Source organism: Microcaecilia unicolor, chromosome 12 (assembly GCF_901765095.1).
Source record: "Microcaecilia unicolor chromosome 12, aMicUni1.1, whole genome shotgun sequence".
Classification (NCBI taxonomy): domain Eukaryota; kingdom Metazoa; phylum Chordata; class Amphibia; order Gymnophiona; family Siphonopidae; genus Microcaecilia; species Microcaecilia unicolor.
In genome coordinates this window covers 83,405,241-83,427,395 of record NC_044042.1, presented here as the reverse complement: position 1 = coordinate 83,427,395, position 22,155 = coordinate 83,405,241, and the positions used below count along the sequence as shown (strand labels likewise).

The window sequence follows — 22,155 nt, the reverse complement described above, 5'->3', positions numbered from 1 at the left end:
CTAGGAAGGGCATAGATGTCTAAAGAAGTTGAGTTACAGGAAAGGAGTTAGGGCTGGTGAATTTATGAAAAGTCAGAGAAAAGTAGATTATGGTGTAGGAGGGGGTGAATGAAAATGGGGGACGAGAGGGTGATGGAAGACTGCGAAAAGAGAAAAAGACAGGGGACAACAGGAGGGTTGGGAAGGGGGTAAAAGTATAAGATGGGAAGAAGTAGGTCAGTCAGAGAAAGGAGACTGAGGACTGAGGGCAAGAGAAGGAGAAAGTGAGGGAAAAATCTAAGGAGTGGTAAAACAGAGAAGAGTGAAATGGAGAAAAGGGATGAAAGGGAAGAACAGTGTCAGGCAGAGAAGGAAAAGAAGACAGAAAAAGAGAAGAAATGAAAACAAGTTGCTGAAAAAAATAATTTAAGAGAAAAAAAACATAAGCAAAGTACAAAAGAAAGACCCAGCTACAAAAACAAAATGCCCAGACAACAAAAATGCCTGTAGTTCTATATTTTAAAAAACTACAGATGTTTTTCAGACAAAAAAAAAATATCCATAAAAAAGCAAATGTAAATATCTGGACAAACTTAGATTGTAAGCCCACTAGGGACAGAGAGTACCTACATATAATAGCGCTACATACATCTAGTAGTGCTACAGAAATGAGTAGTAGTAGTATATTTTATCCCTTGGCAATTCCAAAGGGAAAAAGTATGCAAGCACTTACCTTTTAAGAACTGGTGCAAAATCTAAGTAAAAGCACTTGCATAGTTTTGAAACTTACCCCTATGTATGCACTCCCAGAGCATATGTTCTGCTATGTTGACCACAAGGGAATGAGGCCTCCATCAGACACAAAAATGAGGACAATTTTCAAAAAGAGCTAGCCAGGTAATTAAAAGAAACTCAGCTAGATCCACTAACCATCTCCATCTAGCCAGTGACTGAGATAAATAGAAGTAGCAACATTCTGCCTAACTTTCACTGTAGTCCCAAAGCATTTCCACTGGCAAATATCCCCCAAGACTTAGCTCCAAGCCAAGTTTGGTTCAGCTAGGCATTGGAGTGGAGGAGTGGCCTAATGGTTAGTGCAGCTGGTTGCAGACCTGGGGAACCTGGGCAAGTCTCTTAACCCCAGTGGCGTAGCCACAGGTGGGCCATGGCCCACCCACTTAGGGCTCAGGCCCACCCAACAGTAGCACATGTTTAGCAGTAGCTGATGGGGATTCCAAGCTCTACCAGCTGAAGACTTCCCCCTGATGGGAATGAAAATGATGTGCTCCACGTTACTGGCACCTGTTTTCAGCGTATGCCTGCTGCAGACTGCCAAGGTGGAGAGAAACATTTTCCCACCAGCTTCGGTATTTTTTTTTGGGGGGGGGGGGGGGGGGGAGGGGGAGAACACTTGGTGCCCACCCACTTCTTGCCTACGCCGCCCCTGCTTAACCCTCTATTGCCCCAGATTCAAAATACCACTTAAACTGTGAGCCCATTAGGGACAGTGTCAGTACCTGTAAGAAATTGTAAACCGCTTAGGTCAAGGCAGTATATAAATAAATAGTGTATCAAAACTATAAAAGTGGGACACATACACACAGGTATCGTGAAGATTTGATGATCTTCCTTATGTATCCAATCAAGGCTGGATAGGGTGAGACACAACATAGGCACAGAGCTTAATTTGTACATAAAAAAGAAATGGCACTGTGGAGCTGGAAGAAGGGGTAAACAAAACCACAGGCAGGAACAACAGAATAGGGGCTGGATTAGGAAATAGAGATAGTTCCCTGCCCTAGTTCACTCCCTCTTCCCTGCAAGCTGCCTGGCAGAGGAGAACCTAAACAGAACAACAATTAAGCCTTCTATAGACATATTTAAGGTACAAGGCACAAGGTAAGCAAGAATCTTACACATTGGTGGTTCACCCCAATTTAACCTCCCCCCAAATATATAAACAGAAGGCAGAGTTTTAGAGGAAAAAACATGCTTAGTTTTATAAGAAGCAAAGACTGTACACCGTATACATATAAAATACATGTATGTCTGTAAGATGTGTGCTAAAAATATACGAGAAATAACCAAATGCATTCACACCTAGCCAAAGTCTACATTAATCTGAAAGCAGCATATTTTAATTAAGTAGGCAGCGAGTGGGTCCAACTGACATACATGCTTTTAACGAACCACCACCCCACAATTCCGGGATGTTTATCATGCTCTCCACCCCGACAGGGAAGCAAGACCAGTGCTTCCAGGACTTTTATCTGTTCTGCTATAATCAGACCAGCCAGCTGCCATGTCAATATTAGACTTTGCTATGAAGAAGCGTTGTGTGATGAGAGGGAGCATTAGGATCTGAATAGAAGCATAACAAATCTGGGAAGCAGGGTTGAACGATGTACCTCAAGGCAACGCCACCACTTAAATTAAGCTGCCCAGCACGTATCAGGGTGTTGATGACCGCCCACGCCAATAGCCAAGTCACTGCCTTTCACATAATAATGGTAGAAGAGCTGAGAACAGCTGGAATCAGAAAAACAATGACCAGAACGCACTGAAGTTTAGGGGGCCGAAAACCTCATTAGGGTGCAGGACACGGCTGGGAACTCACAAAAACAGTGGACAGCCCAGACTCAACCCCAGAATCTTCATGGTTCCTCAGCTCTACCGAAAACAGGGCAGATCAGCAGCACCTCGAAGGTCCTGCCCAGCGAGGTTGTACAGCAATCAAAGTAGCGAAAAGGAAATCTGTTTACTTGCAGTTTCCTGTTCCTCTGTGGCTATGAGACAAACTGATTGGCTCTGCACCTTCATGCTTAAGATAAGACAGGCAGAGGTGAAGTATCCCAAGCACTGTCTTTATTTACTTTAGCACACAAAACTGCAATCCTGGAATTTTTTTTTTTTAAGCATTCAATAGCTTTTCAGTTTCAAAGGCGAGATAACTATGGTTAATTAAGCTACATCATTAACCAGTTGACCTGAATTCTGCCCACTTTTAAATAGCAAATCACACTGTTAGGTTATAAACACATAAAAACTGAATTGCAAATATTTGAATTTGGGTTTCAGATTTCATTACTAGCTTTTTCCAACAGAGCTCAAAGTGACTTTGCAAGCAAGTACATGAGTTATTTCACAATCTAAATTGTATCTGGAGGTTGACGTGCTTTGCTTGAGGTCACAAGAAACATCAGTGGAAGAGGCAGGATTTGAACCCTGGCTTCCCTACTTTTCAGCCTGCTTCTAACCACTAGGCTACTCCTTCACTCCACGTTTCAGGGTGATGCATGCATAAGAATAATAATAGTAGTAGCAACAACAACAAAAATACCATCATCAGCCACAACAAAACAGGTTTCACCAGAGAAATCACAAGTCAACCATCTTCAAAGATGCACAACACGGGACACGGAGCAAGGCAAACAGGTACTATTTATTTCTACAGCTACTGTAACATACAAAAGCACTCCTGTATCATGGCAGCACTCAAAAAAAATGAAAAGAAAGAAAGAAACCTACATGTAGCAGCTGTCAGAGGAAATTCTATAAGCAACACAAGTTTTAGAGAGGAAACTAGCGTCTTACCTGCCATGGGGATGGCATGGATTTGTGTCCGTGACAACATTTCCAGAGGCTGCTCCCGTCCCGACACCCCATCTGAGGAGAAACATGATTCAGTCTCATAAATGGTCTGCAACATTTTGGGCAGTCCCAGCGCTTTTTGCATCAACAACATGCCCAGACGGACCCAAACTCCAGAGCAAGAAAAGGAGGTCCTCTTTTTCCTTATAATCCACAAGGCACCCCAGCCTGGAGCCCTCAAGACATTCACTCAGTCTTTAAACTTTTGACATTCACTTCACTTCATTTCAGTTTCAAAAAGTGAAAGCAAAGAGGGAGGGGTGGGGGGGAGTCACAGGATGGCTCAAATAATGCTTGCATTATTTTTAGAGGGATTTGGTTAACATAACCAACAACCAAATACAAACAGAAGCAGCAACCACAGCTCCCGGAGGCCGACTCTGAAATTCCTGGTGGGAGTTAAGATGAAGTAGCTTCAGTAAGGCTTTGGCATATAATTGCAGACTGATGGAGAATCCCAGGGAAAAAATCTACAAGCTAACAACACAAAAACAGGTGAAAGGTTTACAGTCTCTTCAGAAGCAGGAACAATCGCTATGGTGGATCATCTGTCCTGGCTGTACTGGGCGATCAATCCCTGGTTTAGTCAGAAGCAAACTACAGCATCACCTCCACACTGCCAGTATTTCGAACAAAACTAATCGAGGTTGGGAAAATAGAAGCCTCTCACACAGCACAGGTATTGGGTGCAAGGTCTAAAAATAAATAAATAGAGAGCTTGGTACGATTTCAAAGGGTGGGGGGGGGGGGGGGGGGAGATGCAAGGCAAGTGCTTCTGAACAGAAGACGCATCAGCGGCTGCCTTCTGTATCTGAAGCTCTGGCACTGGGCTCGACTGGCTCCTTCCTTGCACACAGCCAAGCTGCGGCTGCCTGAGGTGGACTGAAATAGCACTGGAGGGAGGGACTACCTATAAATAGATCGAGCATGCTCAGGGAATAAGAAGCCTTCAAAGCTTACACAGTGGGCCTATCAGAGCCGTTTTTGCGCTGGAAGGAATACATCTTTTATTCAGAGGGGCTTTGGTGTAAATGGAGAAGAAAGGAGGGGGAGAGAATGAGGGAGACTGTCCATGTCTGCAGCAGCATCAACAGAATGTCAGGCAAGCGAAGGTCCATAAACTCTCAGAGAGAAATCATATACCCCCTGGCTGCCCCAAATCTTAACATGGCCCACATCCAGCCCTTGACCTGGATTGGCCACTGTCGGTGACAGGATGCTGGGCTAGATGGACCTTTGGTCTTTCCCAGTATGGCACTACTTATGTACTTATGTACTAATATACATGAGATTGATTTGCATGTACTGCTTCCATTACATGCAAACAGATCTCATGCATATTCATTGTGGAAATCTTGAAAACCAACTGGGTGGTGGCTTTCGAGGATCACGGTTGCCCACCCCTGTTATATACAGACTAGTACAAAATGCCCGTTTCAAACGAGAAGGAAACGGGCGCTAGCAAGGCCATCCCCCACCCTCCCTCGCTGTTCCAGACTGTTCTGCTCTCCCTCCGTTTTCACCCCCACCCCTTCCGCGACCCTGTCAACCCCCCTTCTCGGCGAAAACCGTCCCCCGCCGCCGTCCAGTACCTGTGCTGACGGGGGACCCCAACCCCCGTCAGCCGAAGTCCTGTGCTGGCCTTCGCGGCGTTGCTTCTTCAATGATTTTGTGTTCAAGTTCCTCTGTGTGCGTCTGACGTCAGATGCATGCAGGGGAGCTTGAACCGAAGAGCATTGATGAAGCAACGCCGCGAAGGCCAGAACAAGACTTCGGCTGATGGAGGTTGGGGTCCCCTGTCAGCACAGGTACTGGACGGTGGCGGGGGACGGTTTTCGCCGAGAAGGGGGGGTCGACAGTGTCGCGGAAGGGGGGGTCCAGTGGGCCGTAACATGGGGGGGGGGGGGTTGTTGTAATCGGAGGGAGGGCGAGTGTGGAACTCGGTGGGCGAGGGGGGGGTCTGCGTTGCCCCGCTCCCTGCCACTTGCTCCGAAGTGGCAGGGAGCGGCACAATGACAGCTAATGCCCAGGCAGGGGGTACTCCTCCCCTTGCTTTGGTATCAGCTGCCTAGCAGACCACCTCAGAGGGAGGCACGGTCCCAGGCACATTCGAACGTTGGAGGTGAGAATTATTATATAGGATGTGCCACACTGGATCAGACCATCAATCCAGACCACAAGTACCCGACAGGATTCCAAAGGATAAATCCATTTGTTATTGCACAGTCCTAGGGATGAGCTGTGGCTTTCCCAAGTCTATATACCTATCTACACCCTTTTAACTCCAACTATGCTAGCTGTATTATCATGCAAACTGGCAGCATGATCCTTTAAATACAACCAATGCTATGCCATGCACTATAGGAGTAATTCTATAAAGACAGCACCAACATTTAGAAGCCAAGAACATGAATAAATGACCAAATACTGACACATGCGCATATAAATGCAATATTCTAACTACATGCTATTCTATAAGATTTTACATAGTCTGAAGGTGAACCGACTCTGGCTGGAGCTCACAGTTACACAGGTTCATTTCAGAATACTCTAAATATAATCGAAATTGGGTGTGGAGATATGGAATCTTGTAAGATAATATCTTAAATAGAATATACCTCCACTGAATGAAAAAAATATAATAGTAAAACATATATCCAACAATACAATCGCTGTATATTCTTTTTTAAGGAAAAAAGGCCTCACAGAGCTCTTAGTTGAAATACATCAAACAGAGCTAAAACGGGTCTTAAACAGATCCTCTGTTCATCATTGGCCAAAAACCTTATATCTTATGCGATAACTGTACAGTTCTTCACACGTTTGCTATTCCTGACTGTAATTATATGCAAGCATAAACCAGCAGATAAAACTGTGGATATACATGAAGTTTGAATTACATACATTTCAGAATACTCCAGTTTATGTGCATTTCTTACTATTCTAGGCACCAGAATTTATACCAGCTCTGCGGCTGGTGTAAGCAGCCACGCCTATTTTATAAACAAGCATCTATTTCCTTTAAGGAATAGGCTCCGAATAGGCACCTCCTAGAATTGCTCTCTATAATGCCTCTTCTTCCATTGAAGACCCCTCCCCCCCCCCCCCGGGGGTCCAGTTCCATCTTCTCCTCTCCCAACCATCTGACTGCTGTGCCAGTCTCTCATCAGCTAGTGTAACTGGTAGTTCACACAGCATGCTAACTTTGCCCGTCCATGGATCTCCAATACTGCACTTACTCTCAGGCAAGAAGGCAAGAGAGAAGTGCATGACCCCTGAGAAAGTCCAGGAAGGCAAGTACCACTTTTAGCACTCAGATTCTACAGTGCTGCGAAGAGGTAAGAAAGGGAGACAGAGGAAGGAGCCGCCTGCTCAGTCTGGAAACCCATCAACTGAGGGGTGGCAAAGGAAGAGCCCCACAGCTAAGCCTAGGAACCAGTCACTTTTCTAACTTTTGTTGGTCTCATCCCCCAGAAACATACATCAAAGAACAAGACCAGAAGGCCATTCTAGTCTCTACCCTGTTTCAATCCTGGTGAATATCACAATTCATCTCTGACTTTTTTCTTATCACTGCTAAGGGTGGATCATGATACAATCATGATCCTCCTAATACAATCAATGGTACTAAGCCATGCAGACTATTGCAACGGAATCTATGCAGGATGTAAAGAACAATTCACAAAGAAACTCCAGACCGCTCAAAACACAGCAGCCAGGCTGATATTTGGTAAAACACGATTCGAAAGTGCCAAACCCCTCCGAGAAAAACTGCATTGGCTCCCAATCAAAGAACGTATTGCCTTCAAAATCTGCACCCTGGTCCACAAAATTATCTACAGCGAAGCCCCAGGCTACATGACAGACCTCATAGATCTACCAACCGGAAACACAACCAGATCATCACAAACATACCTAAACCTCCACTACCCAAACTGCAAAGGACTCAAATACAAATCAACCTACTACTACTAATTACTGCTACTTATCACTTCTATATCGCTACAAGGCATACACAGCGCTGTACACCATACACGAAAAGCCAGTGCCTGCTCAAAGAGCTCACAATCTAAATAAGACAGGTAAACAGACAGAACAATTAAGAGGTAAGGGAATTAAAGAGGTGGGGTACAAGGCAAGTGAGTAGTGGTTACGCAACCAGCTTCTCCTATATAAGCACACAACTATGGAACTCACTGCCGAAAAGCTGTGAAAACAACCTACGACCATCTAAACTTCAAGAAATCAGTAAAAACCAACCTGTTCAGAAAGGCATACCGTATTGACCCAACATAAATGCCTACACTCTGCAACACAGCAAAACCAAAGCTCGTAATGGACACTATATAACCTCTCCTCTCTTCGATCCCCATTGTGCCTGAACCTTAATCGACCACAACATCACCATGTATTTGTTTCTCTACCGGACTTTGCGAACGCCTTTATGGTACTATGTAAGCCACATTGAGCCTGCAAATAGGTGGGAAAATGTGGGATACAAATGTAACAAATAATAATAATAATAATAATAATAATAATAATATCATGCTAGAACGACTGACAAAAACAGGTATCAATGGAACAGTACTTGCCTGGTTCAGATCCTGTCTATCAGACAGACAACAATCCATAATGTTTGACAGCAACACATCACTACCACCTGCGGGGTACCACAAGGATCAATACTGTCACCTATTCTGTTCAATATCTACCTCAAGCCACTAGCTGAGCTGATTTGGACAATGGACACTCAGTTCTACATCTATGCAGATGATGTGCAGCTACTCATACCCATTAAACCTGACTTACCTACAGCCTTGAATAAACTGATCACTTGTCTAACATCAATTCAAGAATGGGCTAAACACAACACTTTGCCTGAACCCAAGTAAAACCAAGCTTCTCTGGGTCTCTAAAACAAGTGGATACATACCCGACATCAAAATCCCTTTTGAGAAGTACGAACTCAGGAACCTTGGAATACAGTTAGATTCAATATTTACTCTGATTCCCTAAATCCAAGCAACCTTCAAGAGCTGCTTCTACTATTTGCGACAGCTAAGCTGCCTCTCTCCTTACATCCAGAAGGTAATCTTATCCCAGTTATACATACAATGATAACATCAAGACTGGATTACTGCAATGCACTATACAATGGTCTGAATACAAAGGGCCTGAACCAGCTCCAGTTGATTCAGAAAGTAGCAGCAAGACTCATAGAAGGTTGTAAGTGATGTGACCACATCACACCATTTTTGCAAAAACTTCACTGGCTACCAGTACAATACAGGGATAAATTTCAAACTCTATGTCTGATCTTCAAGGTCCTGAAAGGAAATGTCCCTGAGTACCTGAAAAATAGGATGATCCTCCACACACCACCAAGGACACTAAGGACTTTCACTAACTACACCCTCTCCAAAAGACATTACACGATGTGATACCCACAAGCGAGCCTTCTCCGGAGTAGCCCCCAGACTCTGGAATGCATTGCCTGAAAGGCTCCACTTAACACAAGACTATCTCTACTTCAGGAAGCAGGTGAAAGCTTGGCTCTTCAACCAGGCCTTTCATGGAAGAAGTAACTAAATTGTTACTCTCACTCACACACATGGAGTGACTCGGGCTGCACATACTGAAGCAGGACATGTTTATCCACTCCTACCCTAGCTGAGATAATGACCTCATGTGCAACTTTCTTTAAATCAATCACCTTACTTTCTAACTCTTCCTACTCTCTTACCTATTAATATGTTACTTCCTTGCTTTACCCTTCACTATCAATTATAATGCTCTATTACGTATTGTGTTGACATTGTAAGTAGTATACCATGCCATGCTTTGTATTGTTTTTGAATATTTTTATTGCCTATTGCTGGTGTTTGATCTATTCTTACTGTACACCGCCTTGAGTGAATTCCTTCAAAAAGGCGGTAAATAAATCCTAATAAATAAATAAATACAGATCCTCTATGCTTGTCCTCTCATTCCTATCTCCTATGGACCAGCTTTTAACACATCTTATATTTGTTTCATACCCAAGCCACTGATGGTTCTCCTGGCATCAGGTACAGAAAGAATACTTCCTAATATCAGCTACCCAGCACAGTCTGGGTGCACAAAGGAGGCTTTAGCCAATAAAAAGCAAGGCTAAGCTGGCAGTCACAAACTTGCTACTAATAGGCACTCTGACACCATCATTTCTCTCCAAAGCAACAAAGAGGCGAAGTGTTAAAGCTGGTCACCATTATTTATTTATTTGTTGCATTTGTATTCCACATTATCCCACCTCTTTGCAGGCTCAATGTGCCTTACAATACATCATGAACAGGCAGGGCTGGCACCCTCTGCACCTACCTACTGTAAACAAGTCATTCCAAGCAAGGCAGCTTAGAAGAGACTGGGTGGCAGCACCGATGGTTAGGAGGCGGGGCTAATGGTTGGGAGGCAGGGCTAGTGCTGGGCAGACTTCTACTGTCTGTGCCCTGAAAATGGCAGATACAAATCAAGGTCAGGTATACATATAAAGTAGCACATATGAGTTTATCTTGTTGGGCAGACTGGATGAACCGTATAGGTCTTTTTCTGACGTCACTTACTATGTTACTATTGAGCTCACTTTCGAAACAGAAGGACACCCATCTTTCAACATAAATCGGAAGATGGGTGTCTTCACAGGGTCGTCCAAATCGGTATAATCGAAAGCCAATTTTGGATGTCCCCAACTGCTTTCCATTGCAGGGACGGCCAAAGTTCAAGGGGGTGTATCGGAGGCGTAGCGAAGGCGGGACTTGGGCGTGCCTAACACTAGGACGTCCTTGACCCATAATCGAAAGAAACAAGGATGTCCCTGACGAACACTTGGGACGACTTTACCTGGTTGTGTTTTTCTTATGACCAAGGCACAAAAATGTGCCCGAAATGACCAGATGACCACCGGAGAGAATCGGGGGTGACCTCCCCTTACTCCCCCAGTGGTCACTAACCCCCTCCCACCCTCAAGAAACATCTTTCAAAATATTGATTGTCAGCCTCAGATGTCATACTCAGGCCCATCACAGTAGTATGCAGGTCCCTGGAACAGGTTTAGTGGGTGCACTGCACTTAAGGCAGATGAACCCAGGCCCATCCCCCCCCACCTGTTACATTTGTGGAGGAAACAGCGACCCTCCAAACCCACCACAAGCCCACTGTACCCACATCTAGGTGCCCCCCTTCACCTGTAAGGGCTATGGTAGTGGTGTACAGTTGTGGGTAGTGTTTTTTAGGGGAGGTGGGGGGGGGGGGGTTGGAGGGGCTCAGCACACAAGGTAAGGGAGCTATGTTCCTGGGAGCAATTTATGAAGTCCACTACAGTGCCCCCTAGGGTGCCCGGTTGGTCTCCTGGCATATCAGGGGGACCAGTGCACTAGAAATGCTGGCTCCTCCCACGACCAAATGGCTTGCATTTGGTCGTTTCTGAGATGGACGTCCTTGGTTTCAATTATCGCCCAAAATCAGAAATGACCAAGTCTGGGGACGACCAACTCTAAGGACGACCAAATTTCAGGATTTGGGCATCCCCGATCATATTATCGAAACAAAAGATGGACGTCCATCTTGTTTCGAAAATACGGGTTTCCCTGCCCCTGGATGGGGACATCAAAACTTAGACATCCCTTTCGAAAGTGCCCCTCCACCACCTGCAAGGCCAAAAGCTTTTGCAGCAGTCTACAATCAGGTATAGTAGGTAGTTTTCTGTCCATGGAGGGCAAGAGAGGATTAACTGACTTGCCCAAGGAGCTGCGGTAGGGTTTGAGCTGGGCTCCCCTAGTTCAGTCCAGTGCTGCAACCATTAGGCTACTCCTTCAGGAATACTACATGTATACAATAGCCAAGTAGTCACATTGAATGCTGATGAAAATGTCAAATACAACTGAAAAGCTGAGCCCTGGACACACAGTGTTCTAAGGTACAAATGGCTCTTAACAGAAAATTTAATCACAATTACAACTAAGAGCCTAAAGGACGTATGATATTATACACCCACGAGCAAGCATTTCATCAAAGCCAACCTTCTGGATTTCCAGCTCCAGCAAAAAATTAAAGAGAAAAAGCAGAATAGCAGGTAAGAAAAGTGGCTTGAGAGAGAGTGAGTGCAAATGGCTGGGATTCAGGTACAGTGAGGGACCCTATAGACTCCCCTCCTCCTCCCCCCCTGAGCTCCTGCTCATGGGGGGGGGGCATAGGGGCAGATGCTGGCTGCATATAACAGCAAAGCTACTTAAGCCCAACTGACATCAGAAAGTGAGACCTCCTGCTTGGCAAGCTTTTAATTTCCTGGTGACTAAAAGGGTTACAATTATTTACCAGTTTGTTAATCTGAAGCCTCGGCCTTTTAATAACACAGTTATTTATGGGCTGTCTCCCCCCTCCATGGTTTAGGTTGACGTCAGAAGAGCTATTTCTGAAAGCTGTAACAGACAGGAGGCCATGAAAGCTTATTTTCCTCATGGCTGACCTCCCTGCAGCCTGTCAAGGACCAGCAACATGAGTAAAACGGGACCTTCTGGAGCTTGGTAAACAAGTCTGAGCACCCTCTCCCCGAAATCAGCAAAAAGAATCTGAAGCAGCCCCCTCCCCCCCACTCCCAAATGTAATAAAGTTCAAGACGAAAGTGAAAGGAGAACAGCAAAAAAAAGAAAAAAAAAACCTCCAAGATCTTTTCTTGAGATGTGACTTCTAGTATAGATATAGTACAGACAGAGAGGGTAATACAGTATACAATCAAAGAAACCAAAAGAAAAAAAGCAACACTGGGCCTTCAAGAATGAGACAACAGGAGTACTTTATTAAGCCAAAGACCCGACACGGGCCGTGTTTCGGCGCCAAAAAGGCGCCTGCCTCAGGGGTCTATTAATAAAAACATATAAATACATCAATAAAATAGAACATACAAAATAAATAATGACAGCATCGTGTTAACTTCAAATATATAAGAAATTAAAAAATAATAATAATGATAAAATGTTAATTTTACAAACAGTAGTGTTGATTCAATGAACTGTGTAAAATTGTAATGTTCCAGCAACCGTAAAATAGTGATAGCTCCAGTAAGTTTAAAAATTCTTAGAAAATATATATATAATAACAAATATGAGCCAACATAATGCCAACCAATTTTCAAAATAAAAGCAGACATATAATAAGAGATATAAATAATATGAAAATATATTGTGAACAGTTTTTTAAAATAAAATGTTTTTAAAGTAGTAATGGACATATGTGTCCACACATAAATACATATACATACAGATATATATCCAAAGCTGTAAGAACTAATTATATTTATATGTTTTGCATAATTATAGTGGTACTGATAGAGTAGAGTGGCTTGTCTAATCTCAATATGTATGATGGCTACAAACGTTATTGCTATAATTAGCAATATGTATATATATGGAGAAAAAACATCATTGAAAAGGGCTTACCAAATTGTAGATAGGCAATCGTGCAATGTTTAAGTTGTAAGTGCCTACAAAATGAATAAACAGGAGTTGAAAAAATGTATACCCGATAAGTACTCATAGCCCCCCTAGAAAAGGAATGATATTTAAATATATAAAGTGTGGAGGTAACAGTGCCTTTCTTAATGATTGAGAAGGCATTCCTTAATAATTACAGGGGAAAAAAACGGGGTTTAGTTGACTTAGTACAGATATCGTGCCTCGTTTTTAACATATATATATAGAATGAGAGAGAAACGCCCAGGGAGAAAGTTGCCGATAGGGCTGTTTGAAAAACTTCTTACCTTATAGACAGCCTGTGTAAACTTGCATTAATTTCGCTATAGCGCGAAAAAAAGTTCAAGACGAAAGTGAAAGGAGAACAGCAAAAAAAGAAAAAAAAAACCTCCAAGATCTTTTCTTGAGATGTGACTTCTAGTATAGAACCAGGGCTTAATTACTGGGGGAACAGAAACTGATGCTGTTGAAATCAAACAAGCACCAAGAGAAGGCATGATCCCCTTGTGGGCCAGGCAGCTGACCTGAATTCCATGAGAGACTGTACTATCTCACAACTGTGCCGTACATTGGTGCCCAAACCAGAAAGTGTGGACTACAACTGGAACAGCCCTGTGCCAAGCTGAAGGGGAATCAGTACAAAGAAGTCCAGTGCCCAAACCAAGTTCATACAGCTGACCAAGCTAAGCAAAGATGACACAATCACGTTAGCCCATTACACAAACTGGAAATGTGTGCAATCATGTGACATCATAGCATCACTGGACTCAAAGGGCAAGTTGTCTGCAACATTCTTCAACCCTACACAAGGAGGCAAATTGAAGGAAAAGTGTTATCTTCTGCTTGACTGTAAAAGAATTTTCCCCTGGAATTTTAGATGCCAAGGTTAATATGTTCAAACACTTTTTATCCTTGCTTAACAAAGATCTGGGCTTTCTATCCCACTATAAACCATAAAATCATACTGCTTTGTCACTCTCTTATCAGACATCCATCTCTCCCTGTCTCTCACCCACCCAGCTCTCCCCATTACTCATCTAACCCACCCTGCCCTCTTCAGGGGAAGACAAGGTCCCCGAAAGAAAGATCGCTCTGCCAAAGTCCAAAAGGACCCTGGCCAGAACATTCAACCAGTAGTGCTTAGCAAAGGAATGGAGCGAAGAGCACGTTGCTCCCTGCAAATCTCCTCAGGCCTGGTCAATTGGGCCTTCAGTGTTTGAGGCATCGGACGACCCATATCAATGAAGGCGGACTCAATAGCTGCCTTAATTCACACTTAGGGCTAGATTCTGTATATGGCACCTGAAAAATCTGTGCAGAAAAAAATTGCGCCTAGGTTTATTCTCTAAAGTATGCCTAAATGTTATAGAATAAACTTAAATTTCCACGCAGTATATAGAATACACCGAGCGGCTTGCAATACGACTAAGTATGGTCATGTCCATTTAGACCACATTTTACTTCATGTAAATCCCAGCGCCTAAATTAGGTGCAGATCAGGTGTATTCTATAATAATGCGCATAGAATTTAGAAATGTCCATGCCCCGCCCATGGCTCCACCCCTTTTCACTTTGCAACTTAAATTTAGGCACATCACGTTATAGAATACACTTAGCGAGTTGTGCACATAAATCTCAATTAATGCCAATTAGTGCTGATAATTGCTTGTTAACATCAGGGGCGTAGCCAGACCTCAAGGTGGGAGGGGTCCAGAGCCCAAAGTGAGGGGGCACATTTTGGTTGTCTTCTCCGCCAGGCCCCCCCACCGCTACCTTGCACCTACCCACCACTGCTGCTACTGTTGCTGCTGCTACTACACATACCTTAGCTGGCGGGGATCCCCAACCCCTGCCAGCTGAAGCACTGCCACCACCTCACATGCCTTGGCTGGTGGTGGTCCCCAACCCCCCGCCAGCTGAAGTGCATTTTTCAGCACTGGTCTCCGGCGCTGCCGCATTTCCTGCCCTGCTCTCTCTCTTCCCCTTATGTCATGTCCAGCATGCTCGTTTTAATGAAATTGAGCATGCACACATGCTCAGTTTCACTAAACGCGCATGCCAGATGTGAGGGAAAAAGAGAGCAGGACAGGAAATGCGCGGCCCCGGAGACCACCGCTGGAAAAAAAAACGCTCCAGCTGGTGGGGGTTGGGAGCCTCTGCCAGCCAAACCAGGGGCACAGATCCAGTTTTTTGGGGCACAGGCCCCCGTGGCCCCGCCACTGATTAACATCCAATTAACAGTGCTAATTAGCTAGTTAACCAATTAAGTTATGCACATTGTTATATACTTTTCAGTTTCTGCGCAAATTTTAGGTGGCATATATAGTTAGTGCATAGAAACAGGCTACCACAAAACATGTTAATTTTTGGGGGTATTTTGCCCATTGGTACACGCTAACTTACATGTCAACTGTTTTCCTTTAAATATTTTTGGAGGGGGCGTGTCATGAGTGGAGAACGGGCATGAAATGTTAAACAGCTAGCATTTTTGCATTAGAGTGCACTACCTGGCAAACACAAAGCTAATGTGGGAGCACATAGCACCTCCTAAATCAGAGGCAGTAAGTGCACCCGCGTTAACTTTTTTTCAGGTAACTCGCGCTGGTGCCAAGATTAGTGCACAACCTGAAAAAAAACAAAACATGAAAAATGCCGTCATTTTTGTCACATTGGAAACTGGGCTAGATGCATCTTAAACATGGGCCTTTCCCTCATGCTAAGCTTCAATATAACGACCTTTAATAAAAAGGTCCCCTAGTTTATTACTGTTCTAATAAATATTTTTGTGGTGTGTGCAAATCATCGTTTTGTTCATTCATCCTACAATAAAATTGATATGACACTAAGGATATGTTTATGAGGAAATGTTTCTAGTAGTGTTGTGAGGGGAGGGGTTGAGGGGGGAGGGGTTAGGGTGAGAAGAGAGGATGAGAGCCCCTGCGAGGGCTGATATGAGCAGGTTGTGCTTCTAGAAATATGCGCAGTTTGCATAAGTGTTTGTGGTTTATGCTCAATCAATAAAAAATATTTAAAGTTTAAAAAAAAAAGTGATATGACACTTTTATGTATCTTTGAGGGGTTGTTGTACTGGACATATATTATTTTGGCTGTTAATGGAAAGAAATCTCTACGATGCTTGTGCATAAGTACATAAGTATTGCCATACTGGGAAAGACCAAAGGTCCATCGAGCCCAGCATCCTGTTTCCAACAGTGGCCAATCCAGGTCACAAATACCTGGCAAGATCCCAAAAAAGTACAAAACATTTTATACTGCTTATCCCAGAACCCAAGTTCATTTAATAACGGTCTATGGACTTTTCCTTTAGGAAGCCAGCCAAACTTTTTTAAAACTCCGCTAAGCTAATCGCCTTTACCACATTCTCTGGCAACGAATTCCAGAGTTTAATTACATGTTGAGTAAAGAAAGATTTTCTGCGATTCGTTTTAAATTTACTACATTGTAGCTTCATCGCATGCCCCCTAGTCCTAGTAATTTGTGGTGGTCTACCAGTCTTTTTATCCAGACATGATATAGAGCAGTGGCTCTCAATCCTGTCCTCAGGACACACCCCCCAGTTAGGTTTTCAGGATACCCACAATGAATATGCATGAGAGATTTGCATACAATGGAGGCAGGATATGAAAATTTCTCTCATGCATATTCATTGTGGATATCCTGAAAACCTGACTGGCTGGGTGTGTCCCTTGGTTGAGAACCTCTGATACAGAGTGATAGTGGTTATTTTGTGTAATATTGATTTGGACAAGTCAAAATCTTTATAATTCAGAATTTGTCTGTTCTGCTTTACAGTGCTTATTAGGAGTTCTATGAGCTTAATGCTCTGGCAAAATTTATCAAAAAAAAGTTATGTTACTGAACATGAAAAAAAAAGTGCTTTGCTTTAAATTCAGACTAAAGTAGATTTGGTCAGAAAACTATGTTTATAATGGATTTTGAGTAGGTAGAACTTCAGTTATTACTCTGCTGTAAGGCAAAAACACACTGAATCCATGGGCCATGATCCATCCCATGTGGCCTAAGCATATCCCTGACTGAGTAGTCGCTGCTTTCAATTTATTTAATTTCTGATATATACCATCTGCAATCCTGAACACTATTGAAATGGTATATATTCAGGTAGAGTAGGTATTTTTCTGTCCCTGGAAGGCTCATTCTCTGAGTCTATACATGAGGCAACAGAGAGGTAAGCAATTTGCCCAAGACCACAAGGAGTTGCAGTGGGATTTACATAAGAATTGCCATACTATGTCAGACCAATGGCCCATCTAGTCCAGTATCCTGCTTCCAACAGGGGCCAATTCAGGTCACAAGTACATGACAGAATCTCAAATAGTAGCAAGATTCATGCTTCTGATCCCAGGGACAAGCAATGACTTGCCCTATATCTATCTCAATAGTTTATGGACTTTTCCTCCAGTAACTTGTCTAAACCTTTTTTAAACCCACATACGCTAACTGCTGATATCATATTCTCTAGCAACGAGTTCCAGAGCTTAACTACTTGTTGAGTAAAAAAAAAATGTTTTCTCCTGTTCATTTTAAAAGTAGTACCATGTGACTTCCTTGAATGTTCCCTAGTCTTTGTAATTTTGAAGAGTAAAAAAAAAAAAAAACCCCAAATACATTTGCCTGTTTTTACACCATTAAGTATTTTGTAGACTTCTATCATGTGAACTCTCAGCTGTCTCTTTTCCAAGCTGAAGAGTTCTAACCTCTTAAACCTTTCCATTATGTATATCCCATGCATGTTTGAATTCCATTACCGTTTTCATCTCCACCACCTCCCGCGGGAGGGCATTCCAAGCATCCACCACCCTCTCTGTGAAAAAATACCTCCTGACATCTTTCCTGAGTCTGCCCCCTTTCAATCTCATTTCATGTCCTCTCGTTCTACCGCCTTCCCATCTCCGGAAAAGATTTGTTTGCGGATTAATACCTTTCAAATATTTGAACGTCTGTATCATATCACCCCTGTTCCTCCTTTCCTCCAGGGTATACATGTTCAGGTCAGCAAGTCTCTCTTCATACGTCTTGTAACGCAATTCCCATACCATTCTCGTAGCTTTTCTTTGCACTGCTTCCATTTTTTTAACATCCTTCGCAAGGTACGGCCTCCAAAACTGAACACAATACTCCAGGTGGGGCCTCACCAACGACTTGTACAGGGGCATCAACACTTCCTTTCTTCTGCTGATCACACCTCTCTCTATACAGCCTAGCAACCTTCTCGCTACGGCCACCGCCTTGTCACACTGTTTCGTCGCCTTCAGATCCTCGGATACTTTCACCCCAAGATCCCTCTCCCCCTTGGATGGCTTGGATTTGGTTGTTTTTGAGATGGGCATCCTCGGTTTCCATTATCGCAGAAAACCGGGGACGACCATCTCTAAGGTCGACCTAAATGTTGAGATTTGGGCGTCCCCAACCGTATTATCGAAACGAAAGATGGACGCCCATCTTGTTTCGATAATACGGGTTTCCCCGCCCCTTTACGGAGCCGTCGTTCGAGGATGGCCCCAGGAAAACTTGGGTGCCCGTCATAGGCGTAGACTGGGGGGGGCGAGGGGGGGCAGTGCCCCCCCAAACGACGCGAGGCGCTGCCGCGCCATTAGTTAAAAAAAAAAAAAACACATGCAGGCACGCGCTCCTCTCCGTCCGCTTGGCTTCCCTGCCCTCTCTATCTGCGTCCCGCCTTCCTCTGACGTCATTTCCTTTCGGGCGGGACGCAGACAGAGAGGGCAGGGAAGCCAAGCGGACGGAGAGGAGCGTGTCCGTCTACTCCCCTCTCTTCCTCCCTCCCTCCGGCGCAGGCAGCAGTCTTTTCCAGCGTTCCTGGCAGCGGTAGCGTTGTACACGCTGCCTTTGGCTCTGCCCCGAAGCCTTCTCTTCAAGTTCCTGTTCCCGCATAGGTGGGAACAGGAACTTGAAGAGAAGGCTTCCGGGGCAGACCGAAGGCAGCGTGTACATCGCTACCGCTGCCAGGAACGCTGAAAAAGCTGAAGATTGTTGCCTGCACCGGAGGGAGGAAGAGAGGGGGTAAACGGAGTCACCATCTTGGACCTCGCGCGGGGGGGAGGGGTGGGGAGCAGAGGGAAGATGGATAGTACTGGGAGGGGTGGGGAGCAGAGGGAAGGAGCAAGAGATGGATGGGACTGGGAGGGTGGGAAGCAGTGGGAAGGAGCAGGAGATGGATGGGACTGGGAGGGTGGGAAGCAGTGGGAAGGAGCAGGAGATGGATGGGACTGGGAGGGGTGGGTGGGGAGCAGAGGGAAGGACCAGGAATTGGATTGGACTGGGAAAGGAGGTGAGCAGAGGGAAGGAGCAGGAGATGGATGGGACTTGGAGGGGTGGGGAGCAGCGGGAAGGAGCAAGAGATGGTTGGGACTGGGAGGGGTGGGGAGCAGAGGGAAGGAGCAAGAGATGGATGGGACTGGGAGGGGTGGGGAGCAGAGGGATGGACCAGGAGATGGATGGGATTTGGAGAGGTCAGGCACAGCAGAGGGAAGGAGCAAGAGATGGATGGGACGGAGGGATGGTGAGCAGAGGGAAGGAACAGAAGATGGATGGGACTGGGAGGGGTGGGGAGCAGAGGGAAGGAGCAAGAGATGGATGGGACTGGGAGGGGTGGGGAGCAGCGGGAAGGAGCAAGAGATGGTTGGGACTGGGAGGGGTGGGGAGCAGAGGGAAGGAGCAAGAGATGGATGGGACTGGGAGGGGTGGGGAGCAGAGGGATTGACCAGGAGATGGATGGGATTTGGAGAGGTCAGGCACAGCAGAGGGAAGGAGCAAGAGATGGATGGGACGGAGGGATGGTGAGCAGAGGGAAGGAACAGAAGATGGATGGGACTGGGAGGGGGGGGGAGCAGAGGGAAGGAGCAAGAGATGGATGGGACTGGGAGGGTGGGGAGCAGAGGGAAGCCTACTGGAAAGAAGACACTGCATAAAACAGAAGACACTGGGATCAAAGCGAATAGAAAAACTACATGATCAGACAACAAAGGTAAATAAAAGTTTATTTTATTCATAATTTATTAATTGAAATGTGTCAGCTTTTTGAAATGTGCATCTGTGATATTTTGCCTGTAAATTTCATTTCCTTCCTCCATATTAGCATATTCATTTGCATATGTATATATGCAAATGATATGCTAATATGCTCCGCCCATTTTTTTGCCCCCCCCAAATGAAACAGTCAAACTACGCCTATGGTGCCCGTTCGATTATGCCCCTCCATGCGTTCCACTATTGAATTACTATCATATGTAGTTAAACTTATAATTGCAGCAAATACTGTTATGTAAACGTAGTGAAGCCGAAACTTTGCATAAAGATAAGCATTTTTGTTACCAATCTGGCAGTGCTCTCATCTACCATGAGCGTATGGAAACTAGCACTGCACAATTCACTCATGATATCATTCTTTTTTTTAAATATTTCCTTTAACAATTCCAATAATACTTGTACAGAAATAAGGAAGAATATAATCACAATATACAATCCTAGAAAACTAGTCTGTTAACGTAAACTTTTATAGTCATCCTATCTTAGTCCACAATACTAAGAGAGAGACAAGGCACAATACAAAGGAAATAAAACTTCTTAAATTCAAAATCAGAAACCTGAAAAGGAGAATCACAAGACCATTCAATTACAAATTAAGGTGGTGTTATCAAAACCGTATCTGTATTAGGAAATAAGGTTACTACTTTCTCAGACTCCAAGAAAGAGTTTAAGTGTAAAGGGTCAAAGAAAATATATTTTACTAAGTTCAATTTCACTACACACTTGCATGGAAAATTCAACCAGAATAGTCCTCCCAACTGAAACACGGTAGAACGTAATTTAAGAAATCTTTGACGCCTCTTTTGAGTTGCTTTGGAAACATCTGGATATATTCTAACTTTGTAATTTAGGAAAGTTTCTTGTCTATGTCGAAAAAATTGTTTTAATATCCAATCCCTATCTGGCTGTAACACAAATGCAACTATAAGGGTTGCTGGTTCCAAACCCAAGTTATCTTCCTCTATTATTTGTGTAAGATTCAAAGTCTCAAATACTGCTTAAGTTCCTTCAAGCTTAGGTTGTCCAACTATACTTGATTTTTTATACGGTTGTAAATAATAAATATTTGAAATTGGTGGACAAGCTTGTTCCGATATTTTTAAAATTTCAAACATGATATCATTCTTAATTACATTTTTAATACATTCTACAAACTCGAATGCATAGTTTTTGCTGTGCCAACTTTCAGGGATTGACACATATTTTGCCATATGGTTGTGTATATCTTGCACAGCGAGCACAGAAGCATTCATATTTATTGCCAAGAGTGTGTCAGTTGAGGTTTTTATCTGGTCAGCTTTTGTACTTTTACGCTGTGTTGCTTCTTGTCGCATTTCTTGGTCACCACCACTTTCTGTGAGCATCCACAGCAGACGTCTTGACTGTAGCTTTGCCACAGAATCGGTATGTACCTTCTGCTTGATATATCTTTTAAGATAATCAAGCTTCCCATCTTTTCCCGGTACAGAAATCACCCCCTGCATTAGCTTTCAGACAGATTTTGAAAACAACATCATTGCTGTCACAGGTTGTAAAATTGTCAGCCTCACCTTTGACACAGAATTTAGTAAGCTTTTTTTTTTTTAATGACATTTGTACCCTCACTTTCCCACTCATGGCAGGCTCAATGCAGCTTACCTGGGGCAATGGAGGGTTAAGTGACTTGCCCAGAGTCACAAGGAGCTGCCTGTGCCTGAAGTGGGAATTGAACTCAGTTCCTCAGGACCAAAGTCCACTAGCAACATTCCATGTAGAAGTTGGCCCTTGCAGATCACCAATGTGGCCGCACAGGCTTCTGTGAGTCTGACGTCCTGCACGTACGTGCAGGACGTCAGACTCACAGAAACAGAAGCCTTCTACATGGAATGTTGCTAGTGGAATAGCAACATTCCATGTAGAATCTCAAATAGGTTTTTGCAATGACATTCAAAACAGT

At 44.0% G+C, this 22,155-nt stretch overlaps 1 protein-coding gene across 1 annotated transcript in view; it reads right to left on the bottom strand.

The window, feature by feature from the left end:
* The window catches only part of LOC115481399 (histone deacetylase 5-like), a 189,923-nt gene that overhangs the window by 80,123 nt on the left and 87,645 nt on the right, over nt 1-22,155 (bottom strand). Inside the window, exon 3 of the mRNA XM_030220486.1 lies at nt 3,574-3,645. Coding sequence (XP_030076346.1) covers nt 3,574-3,645 — 72 coding nt within the window. The remainder of the gene's footprint in view (nt 1-3,573; nt 3,646-22,155) is intronic.